Source organism: Pongo pygmaeus, chromosome 1, assembly GCF_028885625.2.
Source record: "Pongo pygmaeus isolate AG05252 chromosome 1, NHGRI_mPonPyg2-v2.0_pri, whole genome shotgun sequence".
Classification (NCBI taxonomy): domain Eukaryota; kingdom Metazoa; phylum Chordata; class Mammalia; order Primates; family Hominidae; genus Pongo; species Pongo pygmaeus.
The window spans coordinates 155814460-155839416 of NC_072373.2; the positions used below are offsets into that span (position 1 = coordinate 155814460).

Below are 24957 nucleotides of genomic sequence, written 5' to 3' on the forward strand. Positions count from 1 at the left end.
ACACCACCAGCAATCTAGTGTTTACTAGTTACACTAGGGGCTTATGATTTTGAAGGATAAAAAATGCCAAATGATCCTCTGAGTAATGCAATGTTTTTCAATAAAATTAAACTTCAATACTATTTTAATGCATTCACTATAAAAATAATCTATGAAGCTAATTTACAAAAGAGAAAAACAGCCAACCTTAAAGATGTTGCCACAGGATGTGTGAAATACAACAGAGCTCATTGTAAAACTGGCAAACTTAAGGAATTGAAAAAGCTTAAATACTTATCCATCACAAAGGATCTGTAGTTAACATGGGTTAAGCATACACCTAGCCTATGTAGAGAGTATATGCCGAGATTTGCTTGCCTTTCAAATCTTCCCTTCCCCAAAAACTTTAAAAGAACAGTGCATTCAAGATCATGAGGTGGAAAAATCATGGTATTTACAAGCATGAAAAGCTTTTCCAAAGGTAACAAGGCTAAGATTCTTCGAGGAAAAAAAAAGCAAAAAAAAAAAGCATTGTGATTACAATTGCTAAAACTGGTAGCAAAATTTAAATCTACATAGTTAAAAACTAGGGTCCATTTTCTCATCATCTCCAGCTTTCTGTTCATGACTAGTGGATCTCTAATTTTCTCAAATCATAGGCATAAGTTATAATGAAATGACGTGGGGGCCAGTCCCATTGGCATTCTTTCTTTGGACCGTAGTGAGCTCATGATCAGGGAAACCTTAAGACATTAAGGACATTAGCCAACAAACAAATTTCTAGGGGAGGAACCTAATAGGCAGAGATAATAGATAATGTAGTAGTCCCAAGATGGGAGCAAACATAACATGTTTAGAGAATGAAAAAAGGCCAGTGTGGCTTCACAAGCAAGGATGAGAGTGGTATCAGATTTGGTTGGACAGGTAGGCAAGTGTACTTCACGTGGACTAGTGCTTCTCAAACTTTTTACTATGTATAAGAATCACTTGAAGTGCAAGTTCAAACAGATTCCCTAGCCCTGTCCCAATAGATCACAATTGAAAAAGTCTGTAGTAGGGGCTGAGTGTTGCGTTTCTAACAAGATGCTCATCAGCAATCTGCACTTTGACTACGACTGATGTAGAGCTTTACAGGTGAGGATAAGGAGATGAGATTTTCGTGTAGTGTAGGCAAGATAGGGAGCCACTGAAGCTCTTTAATTAGTTAAAGGATATGATTTGTTTTACTTTTTAAAAAGATCCTCATCTACAGTTAGAAACGATAATCCACCCTTTTAAGATTGTTGTAAAGATTAACTAAGATGATGTATGTAATATGCCTTACAGTTCTAACACATCAATGTGCCTTTTGGGTCTTGTCACTGCTTTTTCACTTTACTTTTTGCCCCAAGAATTGTAGGTGAACTTGGAAAGTCCTTTTTGGAATTTCAGATGAATCTTCTAAATACTAGTGTATTCATTTTCTATTGCTGCTATTGTTAGTTATGACAAACATAGTGACTTGAGCAATACAAATTTATTATCATGTAATTCTGGAGGTCAAAAGTCCAACATGTTTTTCTCTGAGCTGAAATCAAGGTGTCAGCAGGACTGCATTTCTTTCTAGAGGCCTTAAGAGATAATCGGTTTCCTTGACTTTTCCAAGTTTTAGAGGCCACCCACATTCCTTGGCTTGTAGCCCCCTTCCTATAGCTTCAAAGCCAGCAATGGTTGGCTTAGTCCTCATATCATATTGCTCTGACCTCTGCTTCTGCCCCCCTTTTCCATATTACAATGAGCCCACTGGGATAATCCAGGATAATCTATCTCTTAAAGCCAGCTAAATAACAACCTTGATTCTTCCCCATGTAAGGCAGCCTACTTACAGTTCCAACAAACAGGACCTGAACATCTTTGGGGGTGGCAGGGGTCATTACTCTACCTCCTTGATTCTTCCCCATGTAAGGCAGCCTGCTTACAGTTCCAGTGAACAGGAACTGAATATCTTTGAGGGGGCATTACTCTACCTACCACACCCAGTTTCATGAAGATTTCAGTGTGCCTGTGCCTTGCTTGTGTGTTGGTGCTGCCTGCTGTTGAGCTTTTCTTTTCTTGCTTTGGTGGCCATTTTAACCTTAGGATAAAAGCAGCACTAAAGACCAGAAATTCCTTTGGAATTAAAATTTGGCTGAGTGTCTTGACTCACACCCCAGTGTTTTGTGGGGCTGAGGTGGGGGGATTGTTTGAGGTCAGGAGTTGAAGACCAGGCTGGGCAACATAGCATGACCCCTATTTCTAAAAAAATTTTTTTTAAATTAGTGGGGCATGGTAGCATCTGCCCGTAGTCCCAGGTACTGGGGAGCCTGAGGTGGGAGAATCACTTGAACCCAGGAGTTCAAGATTGTAGTGAGCTATGACCACACCATTGCACTCTAGCCTGGGCTAGACCTGGGTGAGACCCTGTCTCTAAAAAAAAAAAAAAAATAATAATAATAATAATAATACCCCTCATCTGTTCCTTGCTAGATTCACAGATTCTAAGGTTATTTTTTTATTTTTTTTTCCTCCCTTCACACTGTCTGATCCCACATTAATAGGACCTATAGTGCTTTTGGAATCTTCCTTTTACTTAATTTGGTCTTCAAGTGTTTGGGACCAGGAAAAACACAAAAACAAAAAATTTTTCTTATTTCTGTTTTCCCTAGGAGAGACTTCTTGAGGGAATAAAAACAACCCAAACCCCTAGCATTTACCCAAGCACAACAAAGCTTAATTCACAGAGCCCACCTTCCAGTCTATCTCAGCCCCTACATAGAATTGACATCGGCTGACAGACGAGAGGGCCTCATGCTTTCCCCAGTGAAGCAGAAAGTTGCATCCTGAATCCTGAGCGCCTGTGTGAGTTAGTGATCACACCCTTGATGTTACCTTTCATTTCAACAGCTCTCTTGGCTCCACTTGCTCTGAGCAGTTTCCATTTCCTGCCAGCACAGTGGCACAATTTGCTGGCATTTTCTTTGGGATGCTTTTCATCAAGAGCCTAATGAGTGCCTGGGTTCTGGCTGATGATAAGCATGAAGCTGCCAGGGAAATGCCAAGAGGCCCCCTCAGCTCTGGAAGGCTTCTCTGCCTGATTTCCCACCTCCTGCTAACTGTGGGCTAAGGCACCCACGTATGGGAAATTTTCCATGACTAGAACTGCTCTGACAAGCCACTAAAGTACATGCAAAGAAACCTGAAACCCACTAAAGCCCGGCTCCTGGACGCTTGGCCACAAGGAGTTAAGCAGAAAAATAAACCTTAATGGAGCTCACTAAATGGACTTATTAAGCCAAACTCCTGATAATGGATACACCCAGATAACCAAGGCACACTAATGGAATACCTCCAGAGACAATCAAACTTCCACTAATTAAATAAAATGTTTTCCTATATTTAAGAATTTACTATCTACACCCAAGCATTTTACCAAAATAGAAGGTTGCTATGTTATTAGCCTAATGCAGCTCTAATGATGATCTGTACTTTTAGAGTATTATTCACTGGAGCACCTAAGGGTTCTGGCAAATATGATTCTTCTCCCAGCTTGAAATCTCTTTCATTTCCTGCTCCTCACTCTTTCAGTCCTGTGTGTATTCTCCAAATTCAGTGCTTTCCCTTTAATTTGTCTACTTGTGTTCCTTTATTTCTTATATTTGGTGTGATTTCTCCCTCTCTTAAATCCTCTTTGCTTTCAACTTTCTTAATAGTTATTTTAAAACCTAAGTTTTGTTTAAGATGACAAGTCAATCCAAGAGACTGTTACAAAGACAGTTTAATATCTACATCATGGTCATATATACAATAGATGCTTTATAATTATTTAAGAAGGGAAGTACAATTTATCTCCCTATAAGGTTGTCTCTCTGTCCCCCACAATTTTAACTTAAAAGCAATGAAGGCTGATTCTAATCTCTTTCTATGAGAATATTTTAAGAACTAGATCTGCAGATTAGTGGTAAATGACACCAGTACTAAGATCTCCATGATTTGGTGACTCAGAGACCCTTTGGGTTCACAGCTGTGTAGAGAACATGGAGATTTAGTCTCAGTTACAGAAGGAATTCTCATTGATCTCATGTCTCACATGCCCAGGTCATCAAAGGAACAGCCTAGGCCTTGCTTTATAACTGGCCTAAATAATGAAACTTTCACAGTAATGATAAATATTAGCCTTTGTTCAATATTTTAATATATCCTCTTCCCATTATGTTAAAAACTCACTTTCCAAAAGCATTGAAAAGTGGAATCAGAGGGTGGCTTTGGACAATTGCCCTTCAATGGCTCATCTTCCTCCTGACCACCCTGGTCCCATACACTGTTCATTATTAGATCAGAGGCAACAAAAATTTCTGACTTGATACATCTTCTCATCACTTAAATATGAAAGATGTCCTAATTTTATATCACAGAGAGGGAACTCACATCCCCTTTGACCCATTATTCTTGTTCCTTAATCAGCAGGCCCCAGTAAGGATGTCACTGGTCCTTTACCTTAAGAGAAGAATCCACGGGCATGAAGAATGCTTTTGCCAAGATATTTTTATATGCAAACTAAATTATTTAGCTATCCTTCCTTTTTCTCTTTTTCTCATTCTGCTTTCCTTTCTCTTTCCTTTTCTTCCTCAAATATTCATTGTGCACCTATGAGGGGCCAGCTCCAATAACACCTTCCCAGAGAGACCTTCCCCTTCCATGATTACTCAATTTTAGATAGTATCCTTGAATTTTGTGTTCACCATTGCATTTCCTTTTTATTTTATTCATAGCACTTATTGTTAATCCATATTTTCTATTTGCTTTCTTGCTTGCAGCCTGTGTCTTCAAGTTAAAAATGCAAACTTCCTAAGATCAGGGAGGTATTATCTGTTTTACTGTTCCTAGCACTAGGAATTTAGTTCCTAGCACAGTGTCTATCACACATTAGGCTGGCAATACATTTTTGTTGAATAAATGAATGGTACTAAGTATGAGAGACAGGGTTGAAAAAGAAATATTATTTACTTTTATATGCAATGCTATCTAGTGTAAAAAATTATATAAATATAATTTCACTCAAATTTTATTTAGCCAAGCTCTAGGAAGAAAAGTTACATGATGTGAATGTGTATAATGGTGAATCTTACAACAGTCTGGAAGACTCAGGATAGTTGAGACTGTCTTTCAAGCTCAACTTGAAAGATAAGGACAAACTGATTAAGCAAAAAGGTAGGAGAAAAGGATTCCAACGAGAACAAAATTTTTGCAGTTCCAATGCATGGAAAGAGCAGCTTTAGAACATACTTTAAAATATTTTGCCTGTTTATTTGAATATTAGGACTGTGCAGTTAATAAGGAACCTATGATATTTACAGAAATAGTTACAGAGACAACAGAATAGTGGTAGTTAGTATTTCTTAGAATATCAACTCACCAGATGCCATGTAGTAGAACATGGAAAAGAATATTATGTCTAAAATATTTTCCTCCTGTCTCTCTCACTGATTTCAAGAAGCATGTGTTGAATATCTATTAGGAGTCACCCACTGAATTCAAATTTTTGGAAGACAATGAATTAATGGCCCAAATGCTTGCTCTCAAGAAGTTTACAATTTGGTAAGAGGAGAGAGTGTTTCAGTATAAAGTGGTAAACACAGAGAAAGAGATGTGCACATAACAAAATAAAATATAAAGAAAGGATGTATGTGCTAGGCTGGAATGTCAGGGAAGACTTTCTAGAAATATTCAATAAGACTAGGAGACTTCCATAAACTAAGTCTTGAAGACCAAGTGGCAATCAGAAATTTAAAGAATGGGGTGACATGGAGAGGACAGAGAGGATATAAAGGCAGATTGGACTGCCATGATAAAAGTCTCGGAAACATGAAATAACATGATACGTGTAAAGATGAATGAGCAGTTTTATACTATTCCTATTATGTGAATTGACACGGCCTCACAGGGTCATCAAAATGTGGATTTGATGAGTTAATATATGTGAAGTATTTAGAACATGCATGGCAGAGAGTGAACATTGAGTGACTGTTGGTGATCTAGCGAATATGATGATGGTTGTGGCATGTGGGGTTGTCCATGTAACAGGAGTAAGAGGATATGAGGTTCAAGAGGCAAGAAGTACACAAGACAATAAAGTTTCTGTATGTTATGATATCAAGCTGAGACTTTTTCTTATGGGTGATAGTACATCAGAGAAAGGTTTTAGACTGGGGAATAATATGGCCTTATTTGCACCTTGAATATATCTCTCAGTCTACAGTTGGAAAATTTTAAAATGCTGAGGACAAAAAAGGGCAGTTATGAGGTTATTAAAATGGATTAGAAGTATTATAAGGATCTGAATTAAAATAGTGATAGTAAAAAAAAAGGATGGATTAAAAATGTACTTATTAAGCAAAATAAAGAAGACTTTTGGATTGAATCGATAGGATGTGTGGTGGGAGGAGAAGTTGAGGAGGAAAAAGTAATCAAGCATCATTCAAGGTTTCTGACCTAAGTGACAAAGTGGATGGTAATACCATTAAATGACTGATTGAATAAAGGATACATAGTACAAGAAACAGAATCATGAGGACAAAAAAAAATGTTAAGTTCAATTTTGGACTTGTTGAGTTTTGCAGGGTCCTCAGATATCCAAGCAAAGAAATCAAGCAGTCGGTTGGTATGGTGGTTTGAAAATATGATCACAAATTCTTTGACATTCCTCCTTGACTGTGGAGAAAAACCCTGCTGTAGGAAAGAGGCTTGCAAATTTGTGCTACAGTTTTAAAATACTGTTTTATGTATTTGCATGCAACTATGCACATTAGAATAATGTCTTTGGATTACTTTCATAATATTTTGATTAGTTATTTTCAAAATCTCCTTTATTTTGCTTCAGTTCTGAGGCTTAAAATTAATGGTATAACTTGAGCCATAAATAAGAAATACCAATATAACAAAACAACACACACTTTTATATATGCAGGGATTGTCCAGAGGTGTTTGGCAGGAATATAAGCCCTTCATTAGAGGGTTTATAGCGGATGCCTATTATCCTAATATATCATAATTTCTAACTGTACATATTATAAATTAGGAAAGACCATGAAATTTGGGAGTTATGTGGATTCGATTGAATCTCTGCTCTGCACTTACCAATAAGAGATACCGCCATTCTTATTGAGATTCTGTTATGGGCCAAGCACTTAAATCTTATCCTTAAACCTCATCAGAATTCTGTAAAGTGGTTATTTTGAATTTGAGGGTAAATGCTGAAAGAGGTTAAAGAACTTGCCCAAGGTCATTAAATAATAAGGATGGAGTTTTGGCTTAGATCTAATTTTACAGTGTGTTGGTAAGAGCTTGAATTCTACAACAAGACAGACCCCCTATTTGGTACTGCCCCTCTACTCAACAACTGCATGGGTTGGGCAAGTGTGACTTAACAGCCCAAAGTCTTAATCTCTTTATCTATAAAACAAAGATAATAACAATTTGAAGGGTTATTTTGACTAAATTATATATACATATACATGCATCTGTAAAAGATACTCAATGAATGTAAGTTCTCTTTTACTATCCATTTTAAGTATGTGAATTCTTACGTTATCACATTTCAAAAACATTTTTGTGAATTATCTCCCTGCAATGATGAAGGTTCTTTCCATTCTGACAGTTGAGATTATTTTACTTACTTATTTTTTTAAAAGAGAGCAGCTAAACATGTAAGAAGATAACCAGTATACAAAAACAAAAATTCACACATGGATTCTTTACTCCAATCCACTCTTGCACACTAAACTAGTATCACTAAACTAAGTAACTAAACTTGAAATAGATAGGAATTTAATATAGAAAAAGCCTGGGAGTTCATAATCCATTGGTGAAAATTTACCAAATAATTTAATGAATCTATCTCTTCTTATTTGTACTCCTCTCCCACCCTCATTTCTCAGTTATTTTTTTACTGTCTAAAAACTGTAGAAACTCATGACTGTAAGATTTCATTACTTTCAGAGAATACACTATAGTACATTTACTAGAAATAATTCACACAATACTACACTTGTCAAAAGGAATGAACAAAGTATATATCATGGTACAGGAGCCTTGACTTTTATTGTTTTTGCTCACTTATTCACTAATTCTCCACCTCCAGCTTCCTGTCACTGTGAATTAGGCGCCTTTGCTGTATACAAATATTGTATTCTGGGTAATTAGATATTGTGATAGGAGCCTCTGTATATTACTTTAACTGGTGTCAGTACTGAAGCAAATAAGAAGTTTTTAGTTCTGTTTCTAGTTTGGGTTATTTTCTGACCCTAAACAGCCTGACATAAAGGAGTGCTTTTCTTTGTCAAAGGCAGCCTTTTCAAATCTAACTGCCAGACACAGTATTGAGCTATGTGTTCAATTCTAATTGGCTGAGATCTTTTCAATTCGGCAGTTTCATCTTTAATGCAATGGATGTAAGATTATGTGTAGGTCTTTTCAATGGGTTTTCCATACTGGTGATTAGGGCAGAGGATTTGAACATAAGCAGGCTGCTGGCTATTTCTTCTGACCAATTTAAATTGATTCATACAGGTCCTTTGTACCACAGGAAAAGGGCAGAACAAATCCAAGCGAGTGAGACAGCGATCGCTACACTTTCAGATGGAATAGTAGAAACAAAGAAGGGGAGAGATGGGGAGGGGAGACACTCTAAATATTGTAAAATTGGAGCTCTAAGTACTCTGGCAGATAAATATTGAAACTTAAACAGTAGGCTTCTGTGTAGGATGCAGGTCACCAGGAAAATTATTTTCAAGATTGATTTTGATATATTTAGGTTAGAAGGGCTATGCAAATAGAAAGCATTCTTTATATCCGATTCCACAGGGAACCATAGTGAGTAAACCCTTTTCTGAAAGTATTCCAAAAGAGAATATAACTCTTGCAGAACTCCAAATCACACTTCAATGTGCCATATCAGAATAGTAGAAAGAAGGTCAGCTAAAATTTAGCTTAGGTCAGGTGAAAAAATTTGGCTTAGAGCCATTCAGATAGAGACGGGTGCTGCTGAGAAAGACTGCACAGTTTTCTGTTAAGAGATTAGACTAGGATGAACTATTTAAATTGGGCATATCCAAAAGTACACCTATTCAAATAGACACCCTTGATTGTGAAGCTCCCTTCTTGTTTATCTCTCCCGGGATAGGATAGGGTACATGGTAAACCACAATGGGGCCATTCTTACATCAAGTAGAGTTTTAGTCCTTCCGCAACTTTACCTCCAAATTGCTCAGGGAACTCCTTAGTATGCCATATCAATTAATATAGTGATTCCCTCTCCAAGGAGACAGGAAAACACTTCTTGTTTCAAAGGATACAGGGACAGGTGCACTGCTGACAATATTAACAAGGCCACTTCAATTCTCCCTGAACACATGAAAACAATGCAACATTTTTTTAGGAAGAGAAAAATAGCAACAATTTCATTTGTCATTTGACTTGCTTTGCCCTAGAACATTTGCAAAACATCCATCTGTCTTCTGAGCGACAACATTCAATTTGTTAAAATTCATAGTAATAATGGAATGCAACACTGATGGCTGGCACATTAGTTTGAACAAATACGGTGACAAATACAGCATATGTTGCAGAGGCCAGTGGGCAAGTCCTCTAAGCTAAAGGATCTTTGTTGACATTTCATAGGAAATCTTAGACGCTCATACAATGATTCATTGTTTCATAAAAGTGTGGAATTCCACGAAAAATAAAAGTAAAGCCAGTTTTCAACTATCACTCTCAATCAGCTAAAAACAAACAAAGCCAACCCCTGTGAAGAGATAGCTGCAGCAGCAATTTCTGAGCTGCCTTCCAGAAGACTAATGCTTTGTAAACAGTCTTACGCTGAAGCTCACATTTCTTGAGAGTCACTGTCTGAGAATCACTTGAATAAATGCAATGTGTTGAGGAGACAGAATTTAGTAAGGCCTCCTGAGATTTCAGAAAATTAAGATTTTCCAATTGATATTAAGATACAGAGCTACCTAGATTTTTAAATACAAAGTAGAACACCTTTATATCTAATAGAAATGCAACCATATATTCAACGAAAGACATATATCTACATATATGAATGTTCATAACACAGTACTCTTAATAGCCCCAAACTGAAAATTATCCAAATGCTCATGAACAGTAGAATGAATTAAAAAATTGTGATATAGTCACAAAACATTATACTATACAATGATAAGAATGAACAATCTACAACTGCCTGCAACAATGTGAATGAATCTCACATATTGTTGGCTGAAAAAAGCCAGACACAAAGAGTACATAGCATAGCATTTCATTTATATAAAGTGCAGAAAGTGGCAAAACAACTATTCCACAAGAAGGCAGTGGTAACCTCCTTACGGGAGTGATTAGAAGAGAATGTCAATGGGGCTTTTAGGGGACTTGTTATGTTCAGTTTCTTCATTTGGGTGCTGGGTGATTTCAATCTGTGAAATTCATTGACCTATATGGTTATAATATGTGCAAAGGTATATGTGTTTGTATTTATACAATATTCAAATAAAAAGCAAAATAAGCCCACCAAAACACAGCAGGCCTATATCTAACTCATTACTTAATATTCTATGTCTGTTCACTTGTCTTTATTAAAGTAACTCCCACATCATTTTTCTACTAGCAGTCTTCAGACCTGTACATTTCTCCTTCTCTTTGTCTATATGCTTACTGCATGCTTACAACAGCTCTACATTTTCATCCATTAGACTACATTTCTCCTTTCATTGATGGACTTTCATATCCGACTTTATTTATGTATTTATTTATGTATTTATTTATTTTTGAGACGGAGTATTGCCCTGTTGCCAGGCTGGAGTGCAATGGCATGATCTCAGCTCACCGCAACCTCTGCCTCCTGCGTTCAAACGATTCTCCTGCCTCAGCCTCCTGAGTAGCTGAGATTATAGGCATCTGCCACCACACCCAGCTACTTTTTGTATTTTTAGTAGAGATAGGGTTTCACCGTGTTGGCCAGGCTCGTCTCGAACTCCTGACCTTGTGATCTGCCCACCGTGGCCTCCCAAAGTGTTGGGATTACAGGCATGAGCCACCGCACCTGGCCCATATCCCACTTTAGTCAGAAAACCTTTTGAATCAACTTCGTAGGCTAGGAAATCTTATAGCTTAATAATTGTTATTTTCAGTACAATCTTTTAGGATTTGAATATTTAAAAAGATAACTATGTTTCTTTACATATTTTTAATATCGTAAAAAGACAATGCAGTCATCAAAAGTTAAAATAACAATTAAAATGTGACTTTAAAATCTGGCATATTTTTTATAGTATTCAATTATAACCTATAATTTCAAAGATAATATACATTCTTTCATATCACCTAAAAATCTAAACTCCTTAGGAGTGTATGTGTATATGGAGAGCTTGCTTATGAGGCAAATATATCTCAGTAACAATTACAAAGATGCTTTTCACCATCTGAATGTCTTCAGTTACTTCTCTCTTGAAATGATGAATTTGTTATCAATCATCTTTATTTCTGAGCTACTAGTAGTACGACTGCTATCACACTAAAATAGCAATTAGTTAGTATTTATTTTGTGTCAGCCACTGTTCCAAGCAATTTACATATATTATCTCATTTAATCTTTACAATCTTATGAAGTAGAATTTATAATCCTTATTTTTCCGATGAAGAAAATGGAGCTCAGAAATATTAAATAATTTGCACAAGGTCAAATAATATATCTTGATTTAAACCCAGTTATTCTCATACCAGATCTCAAGCTTTCACCATTTTGAGCTCAGATAAGTTTATACTTAAGCAAATAAGTTTATATTCAAATAAGTTTACACTTGGCTCCCTCACATTTTCTAGCACAGGCATTGTCAGCAGGGTTAGAGCTGACAAATATTTCTTTTTCTCCCCTTTGTACTTCTTTCTTATAAATTTGAAACCACATCAAAATTCCCCCATATAAGAGATAAAGACTAGCTCTGAGCCCACTCTACTATCATTATCCATCACAATTTTGTTTCTCTGGTACTTAGAAATGTGACTATTCCCTTTTCAAAGTGCCAATACTGAGAATGCCTTTGGCTCATCTGCAGCCTAGGAGTTGCCTTCTCTGATTACAGTGTATTGGACTCTTTGATCCAAGGCCCCAGAAACTCAAGTAAAATCTACAGAAGAAATGAGAGTGTTCAAGTCATGCAAGCGAAGTAATTATTGACGCGCTGACATAATCTATGCACACAGTTCAATGTATCTCTATAGAGACACGATGATTAAAAATATACCTTTTTCATAAGCCCACATCAAACATGTCTGCTCATCTTTTTCACCACTAGACCTGCTGGGATCACAAGCCACTAGATTCATATCAGCTCCATTATCCAGTAAGAACTGAACCAGGTGAATGTGACCGTGGTAGCAAGCAGAGTGTAATCCTGTAATAGAAAAGAATTAAAAGAACAAAAGGAGAAAAGAGAAAACCTGCTCCCCAATTTTCAAAAGACAGTTATCACCACATAATAGCATTATTTCCAAAGGTATGAAGTAAGGATTGATTTCTTTTATAAAGAACTAATTTTATTATTGACCAAACGAGACATTACTTTAAGCAAAATGGGTATTATATTGTACTCAGTATTCTATAGAGACTGTCTTTTCCTCAGTGCAATTATAGTATTTCTATATCCACTGTAATTACCAAGAACAGATGTTAGCATCTTTACACAAGTAAAAGAACAAAGACCTATCACAGGTATTTTTTTTTTTTGATCACCAAATCAAGGGCAGAGCAGTGTGGTCAGTCTGTCCCTAGTGCTGGCCATTAGAGGATGCATTGACTGCAAATAATTTAACACAATAATAAAATTGACCAAAAAGTCAGTCTGCTTTTTATTATTATCAGTCATTATCAATTCTAAATGCTGTCAGTTGATAAAATACCCTTTCCCACTGGAGTTGAGCACTCCCTACATGCTCAACATGCCTACATGCTCAACATGCCCCTAAATGCCTTTGCATACCATTATTCTTAATCATTGATAAGCATCTAGAACTAGTGGTGCTTTCACCACATTCTTACCAGTGTGCCCATCCCTTCCTTGGTGGTTGATGTTTATGACATTCTGATCAAGAAGAAATTTGACTAGGTCAATGCTTTTGCCATAGGTACAAGCACTGAAAAAAAAACATAAAACAAGAAAGATAGAAGGTCCTTGTTATGAACTAAATTGTGCCCTCTCCCCCACACCTCGAAAAATCACATGTTGAAGTTATAACCCCCATAACCTGACAATGAGACTGTATTTAGGGATTGTGTCTTTAAAGAGGTACTTAAGAGGGGTGGAGCCAAGATGGCCAAATAGGAACAGCTCCAGTCTACAGCTCCCAGCATGAGCTACGCAGAAGATGGGTGATTTCCGCATTTCCAACTGAGGTACCGGGTTCATCTCACTGGGGTGTGCAGGACAGTGGGTGCAGCAAACAATGCCTGAGCTGAAGCAGGGTGAGGCATCGCCTCACCCGGGAAGTGCAAAGTGTCAGGGAATTCCCTTTCCTAGTCAAAGAAAGGGGTGACAGACAGCACCTGGAAAATCGGGTCACTCCCACCCTAATACTGCGCTTTTCCAACAGGCTTAACAAACGGCACACCAGGAGATTATATCTCGCACCTGGCTCAGAGGGTCCTACGCCTATGGAGCCTCGCTCATTGCTAGCACAGCAGTCTGAGATCAAACTGCAAGGCAGCAGCGAGGATGGGGGAGGGACGCCCGCCATTGCCCAGGCTTGAGTAGGTAAACAAAGTGGCAGGGAAGCTCGAAATGGGTGGAGCCCACCACAGCTCAAGGAGGCCTACCTGCCTCTGTAGGCTCCACCTCTGGGGGCAGGGCACAGAAAAACAAAAGACAGCAATAACCTCTGCAGACTTAAATGTCCCTGTCTGACAGCTTTGAAGAGAGTAGTGGTTCTCCCAGCACACAGCTTGAGATCTGAGAACGGGCAGACTGCCTCCTCAAGTGGGTCCCTGACCCCCAAGTAGCCTAACTGGGAGGCATCCCCCAGTAGGGGCGGATGGACACCTCACATGGCTGGGTACTCCTCTGAGACAAAACTTCCAGAGGAATGATCAGGCAGCAGCATTTGCGGTTCACCAATATCCACAGTTCTGCAGCCACCACTGCTGATACCCAGGCAAACGGGGTCTGGAGTGGACCTCCAGTAAACTCCAACAGACCTGCAGCTGAGGGTCCTGCCCGTTAGAAGGAAAACTAACAAACAGAAAGGAAATCCACACCAGAAACCCATCTGTACGTCACCATCATCAAAGAACAAAGGTAGATAAAATCACAAAGATGGGGAAAAAGCAGAGCAGAACAACCGGAAACTCTAAAAATCAGAGCACCACTCCTCCTCCAAAGGAACGCAGCTCCTCACCAGCAATGGAACAAAGCTGGACGGAGAATGACTTTGATGAGTTGAGATAGGAAGGCTTCAGAGATCAAACTATTCCCAGCTAAAGGAGGAAGTTCGAACCAATGTCAAGTTAAAAACTTTGAAAAAAAAATTAGATGAATGGATAACTAGAATAACCAATGCAGAGAAGTCCTTAAAGGACCTGATGGAGCTGAAAACCACAGTACGAGAACTACGTGATGAAAGCACAAGCCTCAGTAACCGATGCGATCAACTGGAAGAAAGGGTATCAGAGATGGAAGACGAAATGAATGAAATGAAGCGTGAAGAGAAGTTTAGAGAAAAAAGAATAAAAAGAAATGAACAAAGCCTCCAAGAAACATGGGACTATGTGAAAAGACCAAATCTACGTCTCATTGGCGTACCTGAAAGTGACGGGGAGAATGGAACCAAGTTGGAAAACACTCTGCAGGATATTATCCAGGAGAACTTCCCCAGTCTAGCAAGGCAGGACAACATTCAAATTCAGGAAATACAGAGAACGCCACAAAGATACTCCTCGAGAAGAGCAACTCCAAGACACATAATTATCAGATTCACCAAAGTTGAAATGAAGGAAAAAATGTTAAGGGCGGCCAGAGAAAAAGGTCAGGTTACCCACAAAGGGAAGCCCATCAGACTAACAGCAGATCTCTTGGCAGAAACTCTACAAGCCAGAAGAGAGTGGGGGCCAATATTCAACATTCTTAAACAAAAGAATTTTCAACCCAGAATTTCATATCCAGCCAAACTAAGCTTCATAAGTGAAGGAGAAATAAAATACTTTACAGACAAGCAAATACTGAGAGATTTTGTCACTACCAGGCCTGCCCTAAAAGAGCTCCTGAAGGAAGCACTAAATGTGGAAAGGAACAACCAGTACCAGGCACTGCAAAAACATGCCAAATTGTAAAGACCATCAAGGCTAGGAAGAAACTGCATCAATTAATGAGCAAAATAACCAGCTAACATCATAATGACAGGATCAAATTCACACATAACAATACTAACCTTAAATGTAAACGGGCTAAATGCTCCAATTAAAAGACACAGACTGGCAAATTGGATAAAGAGTCAAGACCCATCAGTGTGCTGTATTCAGGAAACCCATCTCACGTGCAGAGACACACATAGGCTCAAAATAAAGGGATGCAGGAAGATCTACCAAGCAAATGGAAAACAAAAAAAGGCAGGGGTTGCAATCCTAGTCTTGGATAAAACAGAGTTTAAACCAACAAAGATCAAAAGAGACAAAGAAGGCCATTACATAATGATAAAGGGATCAATTCAACAAGAAGAACTAACTATCCTAAATATATATGCACCCATACAGGAGCACCCAGATTCATAAAGCAAGTCTTTAGTGACCTACAAAGAGACTTAGACTCCCACACAATAATAATGGGAGACATTAACACCACACTGTCAACATTAGACAGATCAACAAGACAGAAAATTAACAAGGATATCCAGGAATTGAACTCAGCTCTGCACGAAGTGGACCTAATAGACATCTACAGAACTCTCCACCCCAAATCAACAGAATATACATTCTTTTCAGCACCACACCACACCTTTTCTAAAATTGACCACATATTGGAAGTAAAGCACTCCTCAGCAAATGTAAAAGAACAGAAATTATAACAAACTGTCTCTCAGACCACGTGCATACTAGAACTCAGGATCAAGTAACTCACTTAAAACCGCTCAACTACATGGAAACTGAACAACCTGCTCCTGAGTGACTACTGGGTACATAACGAAATGAAGGCAGAAATAAAGATGTTATTTGAAACCAACGAGAACAAAGACACAACATACCAGAATCTCTGGGACATATCCAAAGCAGTGTGTAGAGGGAAATTTATAGCACTAAATGCCCACAAGAGAAAGCAGGAAAGATCCAAAATTGACACCCTAACATCACAATTAAAAGAACTAGAGAAGCAAGAGCAAACACATTCAAAAGCTAGCAGAAGGCAAGAAATAACTAAGATCAGAGCAGAACTGCAGGAAATAGAGACACAAAAAACCCTTCAAAAAATCAATGAATCCAGGAGCTGGTTTTTTGAAAAGATCAACAAAATTGATAGACCACTAGCAAGACTGATAAAGAAGAAAAGAGAGAAGAATCAAATAGACGCAATAAAAAATGACAAAGGGGATATCACCACTGATCCCACAGAAATACAAACTACCATCAGAAAATACTATAAACACGTCTACACAAAAAAACTAGAAAATCTAGAAGAAATGGATAAATTCCTCAACACATACACTCTCCCAAGACTAAACCAGGAAGAAGTTGAATCTCTGAATAGACCAATAACAGGCTCTGAAATTGAGGTAATAATTAATAGCTTACCAACCAAAAAAAGTCCAGGACCAGATGGATTCACAGCTGAATTCTACCAGAGGTACAAGGAGGAGCTGGTACCATTCCTTCTGAAACTATTCCAATCAATAGAAAAAGAGGGAATCCTCCCTAACTCATTTTATGAGGCCAGCATCATCCTGATACCAAAGCCTGGCAGAGACACAACAAAAAAAGAGAATTGTAGACCAATATCCTTGATGAACATTGATGCAAAAATCCTCAATAAAATACCGGCAAACCGAATTCAGCAACACATTAAAAAGCTTATCCACCATGATCAAGTGGGCTTCATCCCTGGGATGCAAGGCTGGTTCAACATATGAAAATCAATAAACGTAATCCAGCATGTAAACAGAACCAAAGACAAAAACCACATGAGTATCTCAATAGATGCAGAAAAGACCTTTGACAAAATTCAACAACCCTCCATGCTAAAACCTTTCAATAAATTAGGTATTGATGGGATGTATCTCAAAATAATAAGAGCTATCTATGACAACCCACAGCCAATATCATACTGAATGGACAATAACTGGAAGCATTCCCTTTGAAAACTGGCACAAGACAGGGATGCCCTCTCTCACCACTCCTATTCAACATAGTGTTGGAAGTTCTGGCCAGAGCAATCAGGCAGGAGAAGGAAATAAAGGGCATTCAATTAGGAAAAGAGGAAGTCAAATTGTCCCTGTTTGCAGATGACATGATTGTATATCTAGAAAACCCCACTGTCTCAGCCCAAAATCTCCTTAAGCTTATAAGCAACTTCAGCAAAGTCTCAGGATACAAAATCAATGTGCAAAGATCACAAGCATTCTTATATACCAATAACAAACAAACAGAGAGCCAAATCATGAGTGAACTTCCATTCACAAATGCTTCAAAGAGAATAAGATACCTAGGAATCCAACTTACAAGGGATGTGAAGGACCTCTTCAAGGAGAACTACAAACCACTGCTCAATGAAATAAAAAAGGATACAAACAAATGGAAGAACATTCCATGCTCATGGGTAGGAAGAATCAATATCGTGAAAATGGCCATACTGCCCAAGGTAATTTATAGATTCAATGCCATCCCCATCAAGCTACCAATGACTTTCTTCACAGAACTGGAAAAAATTACTTTAAAGTTCATATGGAGCCAAAAAAGAGCCCGCATTGCCAAGTCAATCCTAAGCCAAAAGAACAAAGCTGGAGGCATCACACTACCTGACTTCAAACTATACTACAAGGCTACAGTAACCAAAACAGCATGGTACTGGTACCAAAACAGAGATATAGACCAATGGAATAGAACAGAGCCCTCAGAAATAATGCTGCATATCTACAACTATCTGATCTTTGACAAACCTGAGAAAAACAAGCAACGGGGAAAGGATTCCCTATTTAATAAATGGTGCTGGGAAAACTGGCTAGCCACATGTAGAAAGCTGAAACTGGATCCCTTCCTTACACCTTATACAAAAATTAATTCAAGATGGATTAAAGACTTACATGTTAGACCTAAAACCATAAACACCCTAGAAGAAAACCTAGGCAATACCATTCAGAACATAGGCATGGACAAGGACTTCATGTCTAAAACACCAAAAGCAATGGCAACAAAAGCCAAAATTGACAAATGGGATCTAATTGAACTAAAGAGCTTCTGCACAGCAAAAGAAACTATCATCAGAGTGAACAGGCAACCTACAGAATGGGAGAAAATTTCTGCAACCTGCTCATCTGACAAAGGGCTAATATCCAGAATCTACAATGAACTCAAACAAATTTACAAGAAAAAAACAAACAACCCCATCAAAAAGTGGGTGAAGGATATGAACGGACACTTCTCAAAAGAAGACATTTATGCAGCCAAAAAACACATGAAAAAATGCTTATCATCACTGGCCATCTGAGAAATGCAAATCAAAACCACAATTAGATACCATCTCACACCAGTTAGAATGGTGATCATTAAAAAGTCAGGAAACAACAGGTGCTGGAGAGGATGTGGAGAAATAGGAACACTTTTACATTGTTGGTGGGACTGTAAACTAGTTCAACCATTGTGGAAGTTGGTGTTGGGATTCCTCAGGGATCTAGAACTAGAAATACCATTTGACCCAGCCATCCCATTACTGGGTATATACCCAAAGGATTATAAATCATGGTGCTATAAAGACACATGCACACGTATGTTTATTGCGGCACTATTCACAATAGCAAAGACTTGGAACCAACCCAAATGTCCAACAATGATAGACTGGATTAAGAAAATGTGGCACATATACACCATGGAATACTATGCAGCCATAAAAAATGATGAGTTCATGTCCTTTGTAGGGACATGGATGAAGCTGGAAACCATCATTCTCAGCAAAGTATCACAAGGACAAAAAACCAAACACTGCATGTTCTCACTCATAGGTGGGAATTGAACAATGAGAACACAGGGACACAGGAAGGGGAACATCACACACCAGAGACTGTTGTGGGGTGGGGGGAGTGGGGAGGGATAGCATTAGGAGACATACCTAATGCTAAATGAGGAGTTAATGGGTGCAGCTCAGCAACATGGCACATGTACCCTAAAACTTAAAGTATAATAATAATAAATAAATAAATAAATAAATAAAGAGGTACTTAATTTAAAATGGGGTCATTAGGGTGGGCCCCAATTCAATATGACTGACATCCTTATAAGAAGAATCTGGGATTAAGACACAGGTGACGTAGACAGACAGGTAGCCATGTGAAGACACAGCAAGAAGGCAGCCATCTGCAAGCCAAGGGAAGAGGCTGCAGGAGAAGCCAAACCTGTTGACACCTTGATCTTGGACTTCTAGCCTCCAGAATTGTGAGATGATAAATTTCTGTTGGTTAAGCCACCCAGTCTGTGGTATTTCTTTATGGCAGTCCTAACAAACAAATGCAGCCCTGTTAAGCCAGGCATTCTAGATGCACACATGTATGTAAGAGAGCCAAAGAAACAGAGAAGAGAGGAGGTGATGAAAAATAAACAAGCACCATCTACAAAGGCTAAATAAAAATGTGGATATATGGTGAGAAAATCCTAAAGATTCTCACATCTAGACCTTTAAGAAAAGAGCTGTATAAAACTTCCAGTGTTTTTTATCAAATGTTTTCAGGGATATTAGTCATTTTTCATAAAAGGAGATAAGATATAAGAGTTCTCTGCATTTTTAGCTGCAGGACCTAGGAAATATTCTGCAGGACAATCAAATTAGAAATTCAGGAGGGTTCTGAGAGTTTTAGTCAAATCCAGGTCACATCCAAATCACTGAAATGATTCCCAGTAAAACCATCTATTGTCTCTCCAAACAATTCCTTGACCAGAGAGTAAGATCTCAAAGCTTTCATTTTACTGAAGGAGCATTAGTTGTGGACTCAAAATCCAGACTTCTGCCACACACAAACCAGAGGATCCTGGACAAGTTCTTTCACCTCTGTGAGTTTTAGTTTTACCATCTATAAAACAATGATAGACAATACCCTATCAATTTGCCAAATTGTTGCTGAAATTTCAAGTGAATTAATCCTTATAGAATCACATTACAAATTGTGGAGGACCTCTCATTATCAGCTCTTTCCAGGTGTGAGAAAGTATTTGTGGAAAAATTAATAAATTTCAAGATGCAAGGAAATAAGATTTTTATAGATAATTTTTGCACATAGATTTGTTGAAATACTTATCTGAAATTCTGACTTCTACTGTTTACTGGGAAAGCTAAGATGCATTGAGAAAAATATTTTGTATGAAATTAGCATGCCTAGTAATGACTACTGGATTTAACTTTTTGATTAGTAATTCTCATAAATGTTCTTTTCCTGTAGTTTCCCTCATACCTCTGCTTTTGCTATCACTTGTTAACTAACAATACTCTACATTCAAATCATGAAGAGATATGAGGTATGTAATAATTGACTGGAAGGAACTAGCATTGGGCAAAGCCCCAACTAAATAATGGCTAAAGGCAGGGCACAGGGGCTTGGTTCTAGAAAAAAAGAGGGAGTTCACTGGGTCTTAGCATTTCCTCTTCCTGGGATGGTCTTGCCTAAACTTGCCTGAGTCATTTTTCTTTCATGAAATACTATTCTTCATCCAATTAAACTGAATATGAAGTATTCTAATGAACCAAAGGCAGAATTCATTGCTGACCCCTCTGCTTCTTTGTAATTTCAATCTTACACTGCTTATCACACTGTAATATGGTACTGGATACACCTCTGTTTACTTTGATACCTTACAATAGGGCTCCTTTAAGGACTGAAAGAATCCTGTCATCTTAATGTTCCCAGTAGCCTCAATACAAGGTAGGTCTTTAATAAATTTTTCTTGAATTATTGAGTGAATAAGAAAACCACCATCTCAGTGCAATGTATCATATCATCATTAACTATTTGCATTATAAATACGACCCATAACAGTACACATTTAATATTGATTCATTGCTCTTTTTCAAAGAAACTACTTACAGAAAATGAGTTCTGAATATATGCACACATATATACATGCACATACATACATGCACATATATACACGCACACACGTGTGTACATATATACATATATATTTGTATATGTGTGTGTATACATATGAAAACCGCAACAGAAATGTACTGAGTGCTTACTCTGTGCAAAATACTATGTACATAGAAAAATTCATATTCAGAATGAATTCCTCACATAAAAGGAGTTTCTTTTATAAATATATGCTTAAAATGAATATAACAAAAACATTAATCTGTTACTCTGAGTAGCCACAGGCTTACACGAAATAAAACAATTGGGTATATACTTTCAACTCACTTCACAAATCTTCTCATATAAACAATCTTTTGGAGGTGACAGTCACCCTCTGATTACAGCTGGTTTCAATTTTAGTGCATGAAGTAGTAAAATGATTTGAAAACTAGCCTGAGGTGTCAGCTGTAACAGGCATGACCTAATGGGAAAGAGAATACTAGCAACCAGTACATATCAGTTCTGCCAACTGTCCTCTGCAGGGACAGATTCCACTGATCCATTTGACTGAAAGTATGATCTAAGGAGTTCTTGCATCTGTTCTGAGTGTGTAGAAAACAGACAAAATATTCTGGTACTAGAACACGAAGAAATGTAAAAAGCACAGGATTTAGAATTAGGTAGGCATTTGCAACATTATTTTCTATCCATAAGAAACTTTGGCAAGTTACTTAGTTTTCTGAGCCTCAGTTTTCTCTTCTGTAAAAGAGAGATAATAAATCCAACTTCATAAAATGTTGTAAGGATTACACGAGATAATGGATGCAAATCATCTGGCATATGGTCACTATTCCATAAATGGTGGTTTTACTTCACCCTTTTTTGACTGAGTCTTTGGTTGACAAGAAAAATCTGGAAATGTATGTGAAATTTGACAGGTTGATGCCTGATGCAGAAGCACAAGCTTAATTTTAGTTTGGTAAGAAATAAAGAGAGTCTCCTCATTTTTATTATTCATCAATGCAATACAAAAACATTATGTGAACAACAAATTAGTCTCAAATACATTTTTAGAGGTTACAGACTAATGGAAACATATGTAATGTGTAGGCAAATGGACAAATTTTCAAGATCTACTAAATATGAATTACTATGCTTTTACTGTTTTAGCAAAATAGTTACTCATTAAAAATGAAGGCCTTAGATTTTATAAAACATCCACCTTCCTTTTGGGCATTTTAGGGAACTATAGCTCTGATTTATTAGCAACGTTTTCTTTCCTTTTTCTCTCTTTTTATTTTGGTTGCAACTTTTCTAATCCCAGCTGTTCCTTCAGTGTGCGTTTCTAGAGCACACCGTAAAGGGCTCTCATGAATTCCTAGAGAAGAGCTAATGCTTTCTTAGGTATTTGAGTGGCCACCCTGACTAGGCTTTTACAGGCTGACAGATGGATGTTTTAGATAGGTAGACACATTTTCACGTAAGGTTTAAGTGGAAAGGAAAAAAGTGTCACATTTAATGCTGATGAATTCTGGTAATGAGATTCTTGTTGGAGGAGGATTATGGGCACATCCCTTTTTGGCAGCTTTCCATGGAGTGAAGAGGAATAGAAGCAATATGCTTACAGATGTTGATATGCCTGTTGCCTTGGCAACATCAGTCTCTGTCTTTGTGGCTGCTGCCAGGAACGCAGCATCTGGCTTCGGCCCCATCTGTTATACTGACTGCAGCATCTGCCTCCACCTTTTCTTCCATGCATCTAGCACTGGCTCTTTGTCCTCTGCCCTACCTCTGCTATTGCTCTCTGATTGCAACATCTGCCACTATTTGTTCTTGCTTTATACACACAACTTCAGGTGCTTTAGAGTGTCAGCTAAGTTTAGTGGCTATTGCACTTAAATATTCTTTTACCTATGAAAAGCTGTTTCACTGAAGATGTTTTCCTTAGTCAGACTTTCTGTTCCTGATATTTGGATGATTTCCTTGGCAACTTCAAATTTGCCATTGTAGCATGCCCTAGATTTGAAGAAAATATCTTGTTAATATTGTAAGCAAGTACATGCAGTATACCTGGAGAACCTATGGAATGCTACATAATACTCACAGGTGCAAGGGGGTATCTCCATAGATATTAACCACATGAGGTTGAACTTCCAAATCATTTTGCAGCAGGTACTTAACTATATCATGGTGTCCAAATCGAGAACAGAAATGGAGTGGGACATGGTCTTCATTATCTTGAGCATTCACTGTTATCAGCAAGAAAGAAAAAGATATGTTATCTAGAATTCTTTGTTTCTCAACCTTCATATGTATAGTACCACAGACATTTCTAAGTGCCTGAGTGATTCCTGGAAATTGCCAGTTAATGATAATCATAAAGGAAATTAAGGGCGACTAATTTTTAAAATTATAATGTTATTCTATTGCCTACTACCACATTAAACAGGTTTCCTTCTAGCTTCCATAAATTCTATGGAACACATCAAATCAAATCTATCTCACACCATGGAACAGTTCAGGAAACTAATAGCATCCAAAAGGTACATGTGGCCTTATTTCCACAAGGATCACATTTCAAATTGATTTTTTTTTATCTGAATGATGTTAAGAATTACAGATCCTGACCAGAGCACCATTCCCAGAGATTTGGGTTCAGTAGGTTAAAGTGGGGCCCCACAACCTGTATGTTTACAACACTGTTGTAAACAGCTCTGATGTATATCCTTAGCTGAAAATTGCCATACTACACTATGCAAAGCATGGTATCATGAAAGGAAAAGCACTTTAGACTTAGGCAGAACGCATTAATTGTTCTACTTTAGACAGGTTATTTAAAATTCAATTCTTCATTCAGTAGTGGACATGTGTCCTTCTCGTTGAAACACCCAGCCTTATAACCTCTTCTGATGTTTGGGTAATTCTGTATACTGCAAGTATTAATGAGAAGCCAAGACCACATTCTATCACAGAAGCAGAAAATGTGCTTTCCAAGATCTGTTTGCAGCTAGGGAACAGAATTAGCAGAGGGTGACCATATGTCCTGGTTTAGGCTTGTTATCCTGGAATAATTCTTAATAATGACACTTTTACTCTCAACAGTTCCCTGGTCTGGATACCTATCTGTAGACTCCTCCAATCAACACATCATGTGAGACTCTGACTTCAGAGCTGATGACATAAAAATCAGGGCCTAATCTATCTTGGCAATGTGGCAGTGGTGGCAGTAGCCCCATCCAATTTCCCATGGTAGCAATTTCAGCCACAGATTCAATGCCCTGCATTGTTGGCATCAGAAGCACAAGAGTTTATGTGTGCCTAGCAAGGGTGGCAGTGCATCTTCACAGGACCACATCTGGGCATGATTTTGGATGTTGTTCCTCACTGTGAGAATTTCAAACATGGCTTTCTACTCTGTTCTGAGGAAGAAGATTCTGTGTGCTACATAGTATCCTTTAATCTACTCCTTTTATGCCTAAATTAGCAAGAGTTAGTTTCTAATACTTGAAAGTAAAAAAAAAAAAAAAAAAAAAAAAAAAAAAAACTTGACAGATACACTCTCTTTCCTCAACAAGAATCAAATGATCACTATGTATTAGCCATTAAGCTAGTGTTGGAGGTATGGATGTCTTATCAGTAACAATGGATATAATA

At 37.8% G+C, this 24957-nt stretch overlaps 1 protein-coding gene across 1 annotated transcript in view; it reads right to left on the reverse strand.

Moving 5' to 3' along the window:
- TNNI3K (TNNI3 interacting kinase) overlaps window positions 1-24957 on the reverse strand; it is a 342552-nt gene that overhangs the window by 175442 nt on the left and 142153 nt on the right. Inside the window, exons 10-13 of the mRNA XM_054482207.2 lie at window positions 23408-23552; window positions 23215-23319; window positions 13091-13185; window positions 12297-12446 (exon numbers count right to left, since the gene is read on the reverse strand). Coding sequence (XP_054338182.1) covers window positions 12297-12446; window positions 13091-13185; window positions 23215-23319; window positions 23408-23552 — 495 coding nt within the window. The remainder of the gene's footprint in view (window positions 1-12296; window positions 12447-13090; window positions 13186-23214; window positions 23320-23407; window positions 23553-24957) is intronic.